The sequence below is a fragment of the Dipodomys merriami genome, unplaced genomic scaffold (assembly GCF_024711535.1).
Source record: "Dipodomys merriami isolate MVZ:Mamm:240054 unplaced genomic scaffold, mDipMer1.0.p SCAF_3, whole genome shotgun sequence".
In the NCBI taxonomy this organism is placed as follows: domain Eukaryota; kingdom Metazoa; phylum Chordata; class Mammalia; order Rodentia; family Heteromyidae; genus Dipodomys; species Dipodomys merriami.
Window position 1 is genome coordinate 89,940,913 of NW_027204492.1, and position 10,823 is coordinate 89,951,735.

Here is a 10,823-nt window from a genome sequence, read left to right on the forward strand (position 1 = left end):
ACATCTCACTGTTACAATAGCTCAACCTGTATCCTTATTTCAGAATTTTGTTATTTCCCTTCCCCTCCCCAAATTAGAAAAATGTATATACAAGATGCAGGGCACTGGAATCAAATACAGTAAAAAACAGGAGTTACACCATGGGGGAAGAACATAAAAAAGAAACCCAAAAATCACATACTACGTTATAAGTACATTAAAGACAACAAACCCTTTGTGTTCCTATCTTGGGGTTCAATTCGCTTAGCATCATCGTATATGGTCATATGTACATAGTTTTTTACCTTTTCTTCTTGTCCTAGACTTATACTAGTTATTGCAAATAAGGGAAACCATGGGACCTATGTTTCTTTGGGTCTGGCTTAACTTCACTTAATATAATTTCTTCCAAGTCTTTCCATTTCATAACAAATGGGATGGTGTCATTCTTTCTGATGGAGGCATATATATATATATGTATATATAGGTATATACATATATGTGTGTATATATGTACACACACACACACACACACACACACACACACACACACACACATATCACATTTTCTTGATCCATTCATTTACTGAGGGGCATCTGGGTTGGTTCCATATCTTAGCTATGGTGAATAATGCTTTGATAAACATAGTTGTGCTGGTAGCTTTAGCATGGCCTTCTTTGTGATCATTTGGGTAAATGTCTCAAAGTGGGATTGCTTGGTCATAGCAGACCTCTATGTTGAGTCTTTTTTTATTTGGGGGGGGGGTCCGGTCGTGGGCCTGAACTCTGGCCTGGGCACTGTCCCTCAGCTCTTCAGCTCAAGGCTAGCACTCTACCACTTGAGCCACAGCACCACTTCCGGCTTTTTTTTCTGCTTATGTGGTGCTGAGGAATCGAACCCAGGGCCTCATGCATGCAAGGCAAGCGCTCTATAACTGATCACCTTCCCAGCCCCTATGTTGAGTCTTTTGAGGAACATCCATACTGCTTTCCAGAGTGGTTGAACAAGTTTACACTCCCACCAACAATGCAGTAGGGTTCCCTTTTGTCCACATCCCCTCCAGCATCTGTTGTTGTTAGATTTATTGGTTCTAGCCATTCTAACTGGGGTGAGGTGGAATCTCAATGTTGTTTTGATTTGCATTTCTTTTATGGCTAGAGAGGTTGAGCATTTCTTCATGTGTCTATTGGTCATTCTTATTTCCTCTTCAGAGAAGTCTCTCATTAAGTCTTTAGCCCACTTATTAATTCTGGTGTAGAGTGATATATAAGGATCTAGCTTTAGTTTTCTACAGGTATTTATCCAATGTTGAAAGCACCATTTAATGAAGAGGCTTCTTTTCTTCCATTCTACTTTTTTAGCTCCCTTATCCAAGATCAGGTAGCTATAGGTCTGTGGATTCATTTCTGGGCCTTCAGTTCTATTTTATTGGTCTGCACGTCTGTTCTTGTGCCAGTACCAAGCTGTTTTGATTACTATGACTTTGTAGTAGAGTTGGAAGGGAATAGGTATATTTCAAATTTCACTTTTTCTTTCTATCATCTCCACTCTTCTCATTTTTTCCCCTAGGTTAAAGAAGCTTTGTGAGCTCTATGCCAAAGTTCTAGGCTCAGAAGAAGCTCTGCAGGTAAGGCACTTCTTGATTTTTTCCCGTGTAGGAAGATAGATCTTGTGTTGCCTGAAGGTATGGTGGGATCAGGTATGTTTGTGCACACAGGGCCTTATGCTCAGGTTTTTGCTGCTAGACTCATAGCATCTGCACAGGGCAGGCACTGGTTATTGTGGAGCCAGGGCAGGTCAGTCACACTGTGCCATGCTGTGGTGCTACTCTGGCCCTTGATTTCAGAGCTCTAATTGGAGCTGGACGTTGAGACACTCTGCCTCTAGTTCTGTCAAGGAGTAAAAAAGAGGGTGCATCTGCTATCCATGGGAGATTCCTAGATCCTGGCATCCAAGATGAGAATCTCAGGTGGGCACTGGTGCCTCATGGCTGTAATCCTAGCTACTGGGAAGGAAGCTGAGATCTGAGGATTATGGTTCGAAACCAGTCTTGGCAGGAAAATCTGTGAGACTATTGTCTCTAATTAACTTCCCCCAAAAGTTGGAAGTAAAGTTGTAGGTCTAGTGGTAAGTGGTAGCTTTGAGCAAAAGAAACTCAGAGACAGCGCCCATGCCCTGAGTTCAAGCCCTAGGACCATTGTGTGCACAGACACATCAAAGATAAATGTCTCATTTTTGTACATAAAATACCACTCAATCTATCCACGGCTGGTAAAAACAGGAATGACCTGATCTTCCCATCCTGGATAACCCCTTCCCTGCCTTGTCTTTCCTTGAAACTTAGGGATCAAAGGAAGACTAGTTGATAATGTCCAGCAACCAGCAGAGTTTCTTAGAACTTTTGACAGTAGCCTGGGGGGAAAAAACCAACAAGCTGAATGTGGTGGGTCATACCTATAATCCCAGATCCCAGATCCTTGGAGGTAGGATAAGGATCTGAGACTTGCCTAGGCAAAAGTTCATGACACTATATGAAATACATACTAAAGTCAATGGGGAAGTACTGAGGTTTAGGGCTCACAGCTGGTATTCTACCCCTTGAGCCATGCCTCTAGCTCTGGTTTTTGCTGGTTATTTTAGATGAAATCTTTCTGACTTTACTGCTCAGTCTATAAAATATACTGGACTATGATTTATTCTTCACTAGGAATCTTTCTTTGCCTCTCCCTTAGACTTTTGTCCCTTTGTTTTGCAGCCAGTGCATTATGAGGAGAAGAACTGGTGTGAGGAACAGTATTCTGGGGGCTGCTACACCACGTATTTCCCACCCGGGATCATGACACAGTATGGAAGGTAGAGCAAATGTATACCTTGATCCAAAATCCAAACCCTCAATAGGTTCTTGTGATTTGGCTTTTATCTCTGGTTTATGGTAAAAGAAAAGGAAAGAAAGAAGAAAGGAAAGAAAGGAAAGAAAGGAAAGAAAGAAAGAAAGAAAGAAAGAAAGAAAGAAAGAAAGAAAGAAAGAAAGAAAGAAAGAGAAAGAGAGAGAAAGGGGGAAAGAAAGAAGAAGGAGGAGGAGGAGGAGAAGAAGAAGGAGGAGGAGGTAGAAGTAGAGGAGGAGGAAAACAAAGAGTGAGAGAGAGAGAGGAGAGAGAGAGAGATCTCAAATTTCACTATGGCTTTTCAGGATTTTCAGGACTCTTGAGAATGGAGTTATTATAAATCTGCTCCCTGGTACTGCTTCTCATTCATCATCCCTCTGCAGGAAGGAACCCCAATCCTTAAAACCAATAAAGGTTGCTCAAGAAGAGCAATTTAGACACCAAAGGGTTTACTTCCATTGTTAGAAGAATGTCCTTAGACATTGCTGCCCTGGGCACACCAGTATGGGCATAACATTGGGAAAGCAAGATAAATTCTAGCCAGGCTGTAAGGAGACTTAGGTTCCATTCTGACTGCCACAACCAAATTTGCCAAGATAGACAAGCTCATTTTCCTTAACATACTGATGAGAAAACACAAGATCTGTACAGTGGGCAATGATAAGTACATAGGGTCAGAACAAGTGTTACTTTTTAACTACTTAATTGAGGTATAATTATATACTATACAAATGGCCCCCTCAAAGGGCAAGTCACTGATGTCCAGTTCATTGTATTACATGACAATCACAAGCCTGAGTTAATGATCAGAGGTATTCAAAATGATCCACAAAGCAATAATTTAATGCCAAGAACTCCATATCAACAAAACAGAAAATATACAGTGAGTGAGAGGAGTTTGGGAGTACACTGCAAATGGGGTGTGTAAACGGGAGTGGTCATCCATCTCTCCAAAAAAAACAGATGAAACATTAAAACCTGCTTTTCAGAAGAAGTATAATGGATTTGCTCAACACGTTCCTTATCTTACTGCAGATGGCAAAATATCATCCAAGAGAACGTTCTGGGGCCATAGTGTACTACCTGATAAGCTAATGGGCTACTGCCAAGTGTTAGATATGCTGAATGTGGAGTACGTCAATCACTGTTTTACCCAGATGCTTAGTGCCAACTGTTTACCAAGGACTAGGTTGGAAACTTTCATGTCAAGTACGGCACTCCATGCTGGGAGCAAACAGGATTGTCGTTGGTGCTGATTTGGTTCCTGTAAGCAGAATCTGAAATGATATATCATCCTTGGGATGAACAGCTTGGGAAGGGAAGGAAAGGAAGTAAGAATGCTCAGAAGGAAACGTTAAGAGGGTGATAGAGTCTCAGTAAAGGCTGAATCTGGCTCCCTAAGGAGCCCTGGAACTAGAATGGTGGTCTCAAGAGTGGTTTCAAAGGCTGAGAATGTGGCTTATATGGTAGAGTGCTTGCCTAGCATGCATGAAGCCCTGGGTTCTATTCTTCAATACTACATAAGCAGAAAAAGCTGGAAGTGGCACTGTGGCTCAAGTGGTAGAGTGCTAGCATTGAGCAAAAGAAGGTCAGCTCCTGAGTTCAAGTCCCAGGACTGGCAAAAAAAGAGTGTTCTCAAAATAGGGTTTAGGGGGTCAGGTCTTTATAGATCCATGATGATCTATCACTGAAGGTGCCTGCTCTTGGGAGAGAAGTATGATCTTGGTGAGGTTGTTATCTGCAGTGAGGGGCAGTCTTCAAAGAGGGTCAACAGGCTGGGGAGGTGGCTTAGTGGTAGAGTGCTTGCTTACCATGCATGAAGCCCTGAGTTCTATTCCTCAGTACCACATAAGCAGAAAAAGCCAGACGTTGTGCTGTGGCTCAGGTAGTAGAGTGCTAACCTTGAGCAAAAGAAGCTTAGGGACGGTGCCAAGGAGGCCCTGAGTTCAAACCCCAGGATTGGCAAAAGTAAAGAGAGCCAACATCAAAAGGTCATCTTCCAGTGACCTTCCTAGCACCTGGAATAAGTCTTTCATTATTAAAGAGGCCTGGATGGTGCATCACAGTGTCCACAATATCCACACAGTCTTATCAGCAACATGGTGAGCAAAATTGGTGTGGTGAAGATGAAGATATCTTGATAAATAATTGGCACCCAAAAAATGGACACTGTTACAATTTGATACAGTGCAGCTCAATCTTAGGGTACTTATTGGCAAAAGCCATAAGACTCATGAATTTGTTCAATATTACTGATAAAGAGCCAAATGTAATGTTGCATGTCTATAATCCCAGCATTTAGAAGGGTGGGACAGGTAGATTGTGAGTTTGAGGCCAGCCTGGGTTATATAGTGAGACTCTGCTTCAAAAAAAAAGTTATGATCATTTCAGTGGCGAATTTAAACTGTGTAAATCCTTAGGCTAACTCACAGTCCAACAAAAATGACTACCAGGAAATGAGTGCTCAAAAGATAGGGTGTGTATGGGGTCAAGGGGTGAGGAGTAGAAAAATGGGGAAGAATACAGTCATAAAAATCAATGCATAATTACAAAATTAAGAAAATTGAGAGCAGGGGTAAGGTTGGGAGGAATTGGGGAGAACAAAAAACGGGGTGCCATTGATCAAGATGCCTTGTATTCATACACTGCTTTGTTGAATAGCAACTTTTTGTACAGTATAAAGATAATAAAAATATAACTTAAAAATGTTATAGATGGAAACAATCTTAGAAATCATTATTAGATCATCCTCTTTAAGAAATTGGGGAACTGGGTGCTCGTGGCTGATGCCTGTACTCCTAGCTACTCAGAAGGCTGAGATCTGAGGGTCACGGTTCAAAGCCAGTCCAGGCAGTAAAGTCCGTGAGACTCTTGTCTCCAATCAAGCACTAGAAAACTGGAAGTGGCACTGTGGCTCAGGTGGTAGAGTGCTAGCCTTGAGCTGAAGAGCTCAGGGATAGCATTCAGGCCCAGAGTTCAAGACCCATGACCGACAAAAGAGAGAGAGAGAGAGAGAGAGAGAGAGAGAGAGAGAGAGAGAGAGAGAGAGAGAGAGAGAGAGAGAGAGAGAGAGAGAGAGAGAGAGAGAGAGAGATGTGGGGGAAACAGAGCTCAATGAAAAGTGAATAAATACAATTTGAATAGTAGAATAAATAGATGGGAATTGGGCACACATCTTAGCATGTCCAGAGCTGATACTTCATTCAGATGAAACAAATACATAATTGGAATCTATCAATGTCAGGTCCTTTATCTATGAAGTATTGGGGCTGGAATGGACTGTAGCTTTTGTTGGGCTAATTTTACTTGGTTTTTGATTAGAACCAAAAAGAACTGTAACTTTGCCGATTGTCCTTTTTCAAATGCAATGCAACTAATTGTCATTTTAGTCATCTTTTAGTTTATACAGAGAAGAATTAATGTTAGCAACAATTTCATATGATATTTGGGTTTATAATAGCTATTCAAAAGGCTACTTGGTAATGATCCACTTCCATTTATAAAGTATAAGACATGAATGTATGCTTTTATATGAATGTATATCCAATCAGATCATAGTATAAAGCAAAAATTTAGCAATATATGGTCTTTGGTTAAATTCACATTACCACTTGCTTTTGTAAGTAAACTTTTATTGGAAAACAAAAATCACACACGAGCTGGAGGAGCCAGCTCTGTGGATCATTATTCCACAGTTGACAGAGTTCTCCTTAAAGTTTTGAACTTGAAGGAACTGACTAGCCATGGATCTTTTGGGACAGGTTGCTAGCTGCATGACTTTGCTTTTTGTCCCTAGGGTTCTGCGCCAGCCAGTGGGCAAGATTTTCTTTGCAGGCACTGAGACTGCCACACACTGGAGTGGCTACATGGAGGGAGCTGTGGAGGCTGGAGAGAGGGCTGCTCGAGAGGTAGGGCCCAAGGTTAGGGGCTCTGGGGAAGAATACTACTCATGGTCCTGAACAGATTAACAGTATCTGAGGTCCTGGATGACAATTCTCCAGGACCCTCAGCTAAAGACCCAGGAGACACTATTATAATGGCATTTAAAGGTGAAGGGAACATTTTAACCCAACAGCAATAATGAAAAAAAAAGATCTGACGTATCGCCTAAGGTTAAAATAAAAGAGTACATGAAATTATACTTGAGAGATAGCTTGGGTCTGTATTGTATGATCAAACATGTTTACATTAGGACTCAGAATTGATTATCTCTCTTGGCAATCCCTCTGTTCTCCTGTCCTATTAAGTCATGTTCACATTTTCTAAACTTTACAGTGAGGTCAATAGTCAGAACCTCTTGTACCATAGTTAAAAGACCTTTTTGAGTCTTTTAAAGGTCAAGTAGACTCTTGGTCTTTACCTTGTTATTTTTGATGGTTATCCCAAGAGACAGTCACTTACTCCCTTCTTTAAAGAGTAAATTAGAAGATAGGACCTGTGTTGCTTCTCACTGAGGTATACTCTTTTTATCAGATCTTGCATGCCATGGGCAAGATTCCAGAAGATGAAATCTGGCAGCCAGAACCAGAGTCTGTGGTAGGTTACATTTCTTAAATGTAGACATCTTTCCTCAAAATCAGTGTTTTTCAAGGATACATTTGTATCAATTCCACATCCCTTTCCTTAAGTGATTTGACCCATGACTATTTAAATGGGTGCTATGAGTGAAGGCAGGGTGAGAGGTTTGGTTGAACTCAGTAGAGTCTGAAGGTGTTGCTCAGTGGTAGAGTGCTCTCTTAACATGCCTGAGTCTTAACATGTCTGATGTCCTGGGTCCCATCCTCAGTAACACACACACACACACACACACACACACACACACACACACACACACACACACACACACACACACACACACACACACACACACACACACACACACCTAAAATATTCAATGAATGTCTGTTGAATAAATATCTGACTTGATGAATCTTAATAGTAGGTAGAGGGAAAAAGAAAACGACATTATCTCCTGTGTGAGGCAAAGGGATGGAATAAATCTTGGGACTTATTTAGATTAAAAATCCATTCTCAATATGCTTATCATGTTTGTAATAAAAGCCCAGGAAATTTCCCCTGGCTAAAAGGAAAGGTACACAGCAGACAGAGTGAAAAGCTGCTGTAGCAGATGAGAGTCTAAAACATCAAAGTGACACACATGGGTGGCTTATGCTTGTAATACTAGCTACTCAGAAGACTGAGATCTGAGGCTCCCTGTTCAAATCTAGCTTAAATCTGTGAGACACTTAACCAGCAAAAAAGCAGAAGTGAGGTGTGGCTCAAGTGTTAGAACACCAGCCAGAGACTAGCCCTGACACTCTAAAATCATCCTCCTCCACCTTCTGCTAGAGATGGAACTATGGGCTGGGGAAAAACCTTCATTTATTTTCTCAACAAATATTTGTGACAGACGTGTGCCCACAATTGGCTTTGTAGTCAGAAGCACACTCTTGGGGCTCCAGGACAGGTGGGGGAAGATACGTACCCCCACTCCCCTCCCCCACCAAAGTTCAAGTGTAATAGAGACAACATACCAAAGGACAATGTAAAACGAAAGGGCCATCTCAGACTAAGGGGGATTGCACAATGGCTGAGATGAAGTAAAGGACCCAGTGGAAAAGAGGAGAGAGCAATTTCACTGAAGGAATGTCAGGTTTAATAGCCTAGAGGTTGGAAAGAATGGGTCTCTGTAAGGGAAGTAGGGGAAATACAGACTTTCTGGAATAATCCTCATAAATCCTATGTTAACACAAATGTTCTCTGAACCTAGGATGTCCCTGCACTGCCTATCACCACTACCTTCCTGGAGAGACATTTGCCCTCTGTGCCAGGCCTGCTGAGGCTGATCGGATTCTCCACCATCTTTTCAGCAGCAGCTCTGGGCTTCCTGGTCTACAAAAAGGGGCTGCTTCTGCGCATCTAAGGAGACCCATGTGAAACCATACCCTTCTTGTACTCTACTTGGGATTTGGGCCTGGGTAAAGGATTACAATAAAATTCTTTGAAGTCATAAAGCATGCAGAGTAAAGTCGGGGGATCATGGGGATAGGTCAGAACACAGGAGATACAGTATCTCCTTCTTCATGCTGGTACCTGGTTAGCATCCCTTACCTGCTTTGCCATTCCCAAGTTCACTGCCCTCAGAATCTTGTCCCCTTCTTGCTGCACGCATGACTTTTTTCACATGTCTGTGGCCTTGTGCTTGTCCTTTCCTCCTACATACAATATCTTCACCTCCCTGATTTTGCTATACTTGACTGTAGAGCTTTGTATTGTTATAGCCAGAAGACCTTAGACATCATCTGGACCTCACCTTTTATTTTTATTTTTATATTTTTTGGTTGGTCGTGAGGCTTGAAATCAGGGACTAGGTGCTGTCCCTGAGCTGTTTCTAGTGCTCTACCACTTTGAATCAGTTCTACTTCTGGTTTTCTGGTGGTTAATTGGAGATGAGTCTCGTGGACTTCTCTACTCAGGCTGGTTTTGAATCATGATCCTCAGACCTCAGCCTCCTTGGAGTACCTAGGAGTATAGATGTGAGCCACTGGAGCTCTTTATTTTACAGTTGAGTAGACTGAAACCAAGGGGAGAAGAAATTCAACACCCAAAGTACACAATACAACACTGGCATCTGGGTGGGTAAAACACAAGTTCAGTGCTTTTTCCTCCTTCCTGGATGCAGTCTTCAACTGCTTTTCTCCACCCCTACCACAGTCACAGATGCGTCCCTTTGTGGCTTCACACCATACTAAGGCTTTCCTGTGCTCAAATACTATTCAGTATATGTCCTTATGTCTTGTAGTCTGCATAGTGTATCTGATTTTAGTTGTATTGAGAGTGGGAAACTGCTGTCTTGTTTTTCTTCTGAATCTCACATGATGTCTCAATACAAAGGTCAATATACACTTGAGTAATTAAAAATAAAGCTGATTGACCAGATGTCTGCTGTCTTTCTTCTTTTTTATTATTTTTTATTTTTTTGTGAAAATACTGTACAGAGGGGTTACAATTACATAGGCAAGATAATGAGTACATTTCTTATCAAGCATTGTAGACTCCTCCTTTGTTTCCCCTTCCCATCCCTTCCCATCCTCTCCTGGCCCCCCACCCAATCCTCCCTCCCCCACCAAAGTTGTAAAGTTCATTTTTCAACATAACGACTTGTACATCTCATTGTTGCAATGGGTCCACCTCTATCCCTATTTAAACGATTTGTTTTTTCCCTTCCCCTCCACAAATTATACCAACATCAAATACAGTGAAAGCAGGGGTTATATCGTGGGGTAGGGACATACAAAGCAACAAAGAAATAATTATAAAGGTGTTAGAAACAATCGCATGAAAGAAAAAAAACATTTGAATACATATCTTAGGCTTCATTCCCTAACATCAACTTATCTGACCTTTTCTGCTTGACTCAAACATACACTAGTTATTGTAAATAAGAGAAACCATGGGGCCTATGTTTCTTTGGGCCTGGCTTACTTCACTTAATAGAATTTTGTCCAAGTCTTTCCATTTCCTAACAAATGGGGCAATGCCATTCTTTCTGATGGAGGCATAGAATTCCATTGTGTATATATACCACATTTTCTTGATCCATTCATCTACTGAGGGGCAGCTGGGTTGGTTCCATATCTTAGCTATGGTAAATAATGCTGCAATAAACATAGTCATGCTGGTAGCTTTAGTGTGGTCTTGTTTGTGAACATTTGGGTAAATGCCCAAAAGTGGGATTGCTGAGTCATAGGGGAGTTCTATGTGGAGTCTTTTGAGGAACCTCCATACTACTTTCCAAAGTGATTGAACAAGTTTACACTCCCACCAACAATGCAGTAAGATTCCCTTCTGTCCACATCTCCTCCAGCATCTGTTGTTATTAGAGTTCTTGATTATAGCATTCTAACTAGAGTGAGGTGGTATCCAAGTGTTGTTTTGATTTGCATTTCTTTTATGGC

At 41.6% G+C, this 10,823-nt stretch overlaps 1 protein-coding gene across 1 annotated transcript in view; it reads left to right on the forward strand.

Moving 5' to 3' along the window:
• Maob (monoamine oxidase B) overlaps window positions 1–9,799 on the forward strand; it is a 108,339-nt gene extending 98,540 nt beyond the window's left edge. Inside the window, exons 11-15 of the mRNA XM_070040591.1 lie at window positions 1,550–1,607; window positions 2,736–2,833; window positions 6,662–6,773; window positions 7,339–7,401; window positions 8,636–9,799. Coding sequence (XP_069896692.1) covers window positions 1,550–1,607; window positions 2,736–2,833; window positions 6,662–6,773; window positions 7,339–7,401; window positions 8,636–8,788 — 484 coding nt within the window. The 3' untranslated portion in view covers window positions 8,789–9,799. The remainder of the gene's footprint in view (window positions 1–1,549; window positions 1,608–2,735; window positions 2,834–6,661; window positions 6,774–7,338; window positions 7,402–8,635) is intronic.
• The last annotated feature ends 1,024 nt before the right edge of the window (window positions 9,800–10,823 follow it).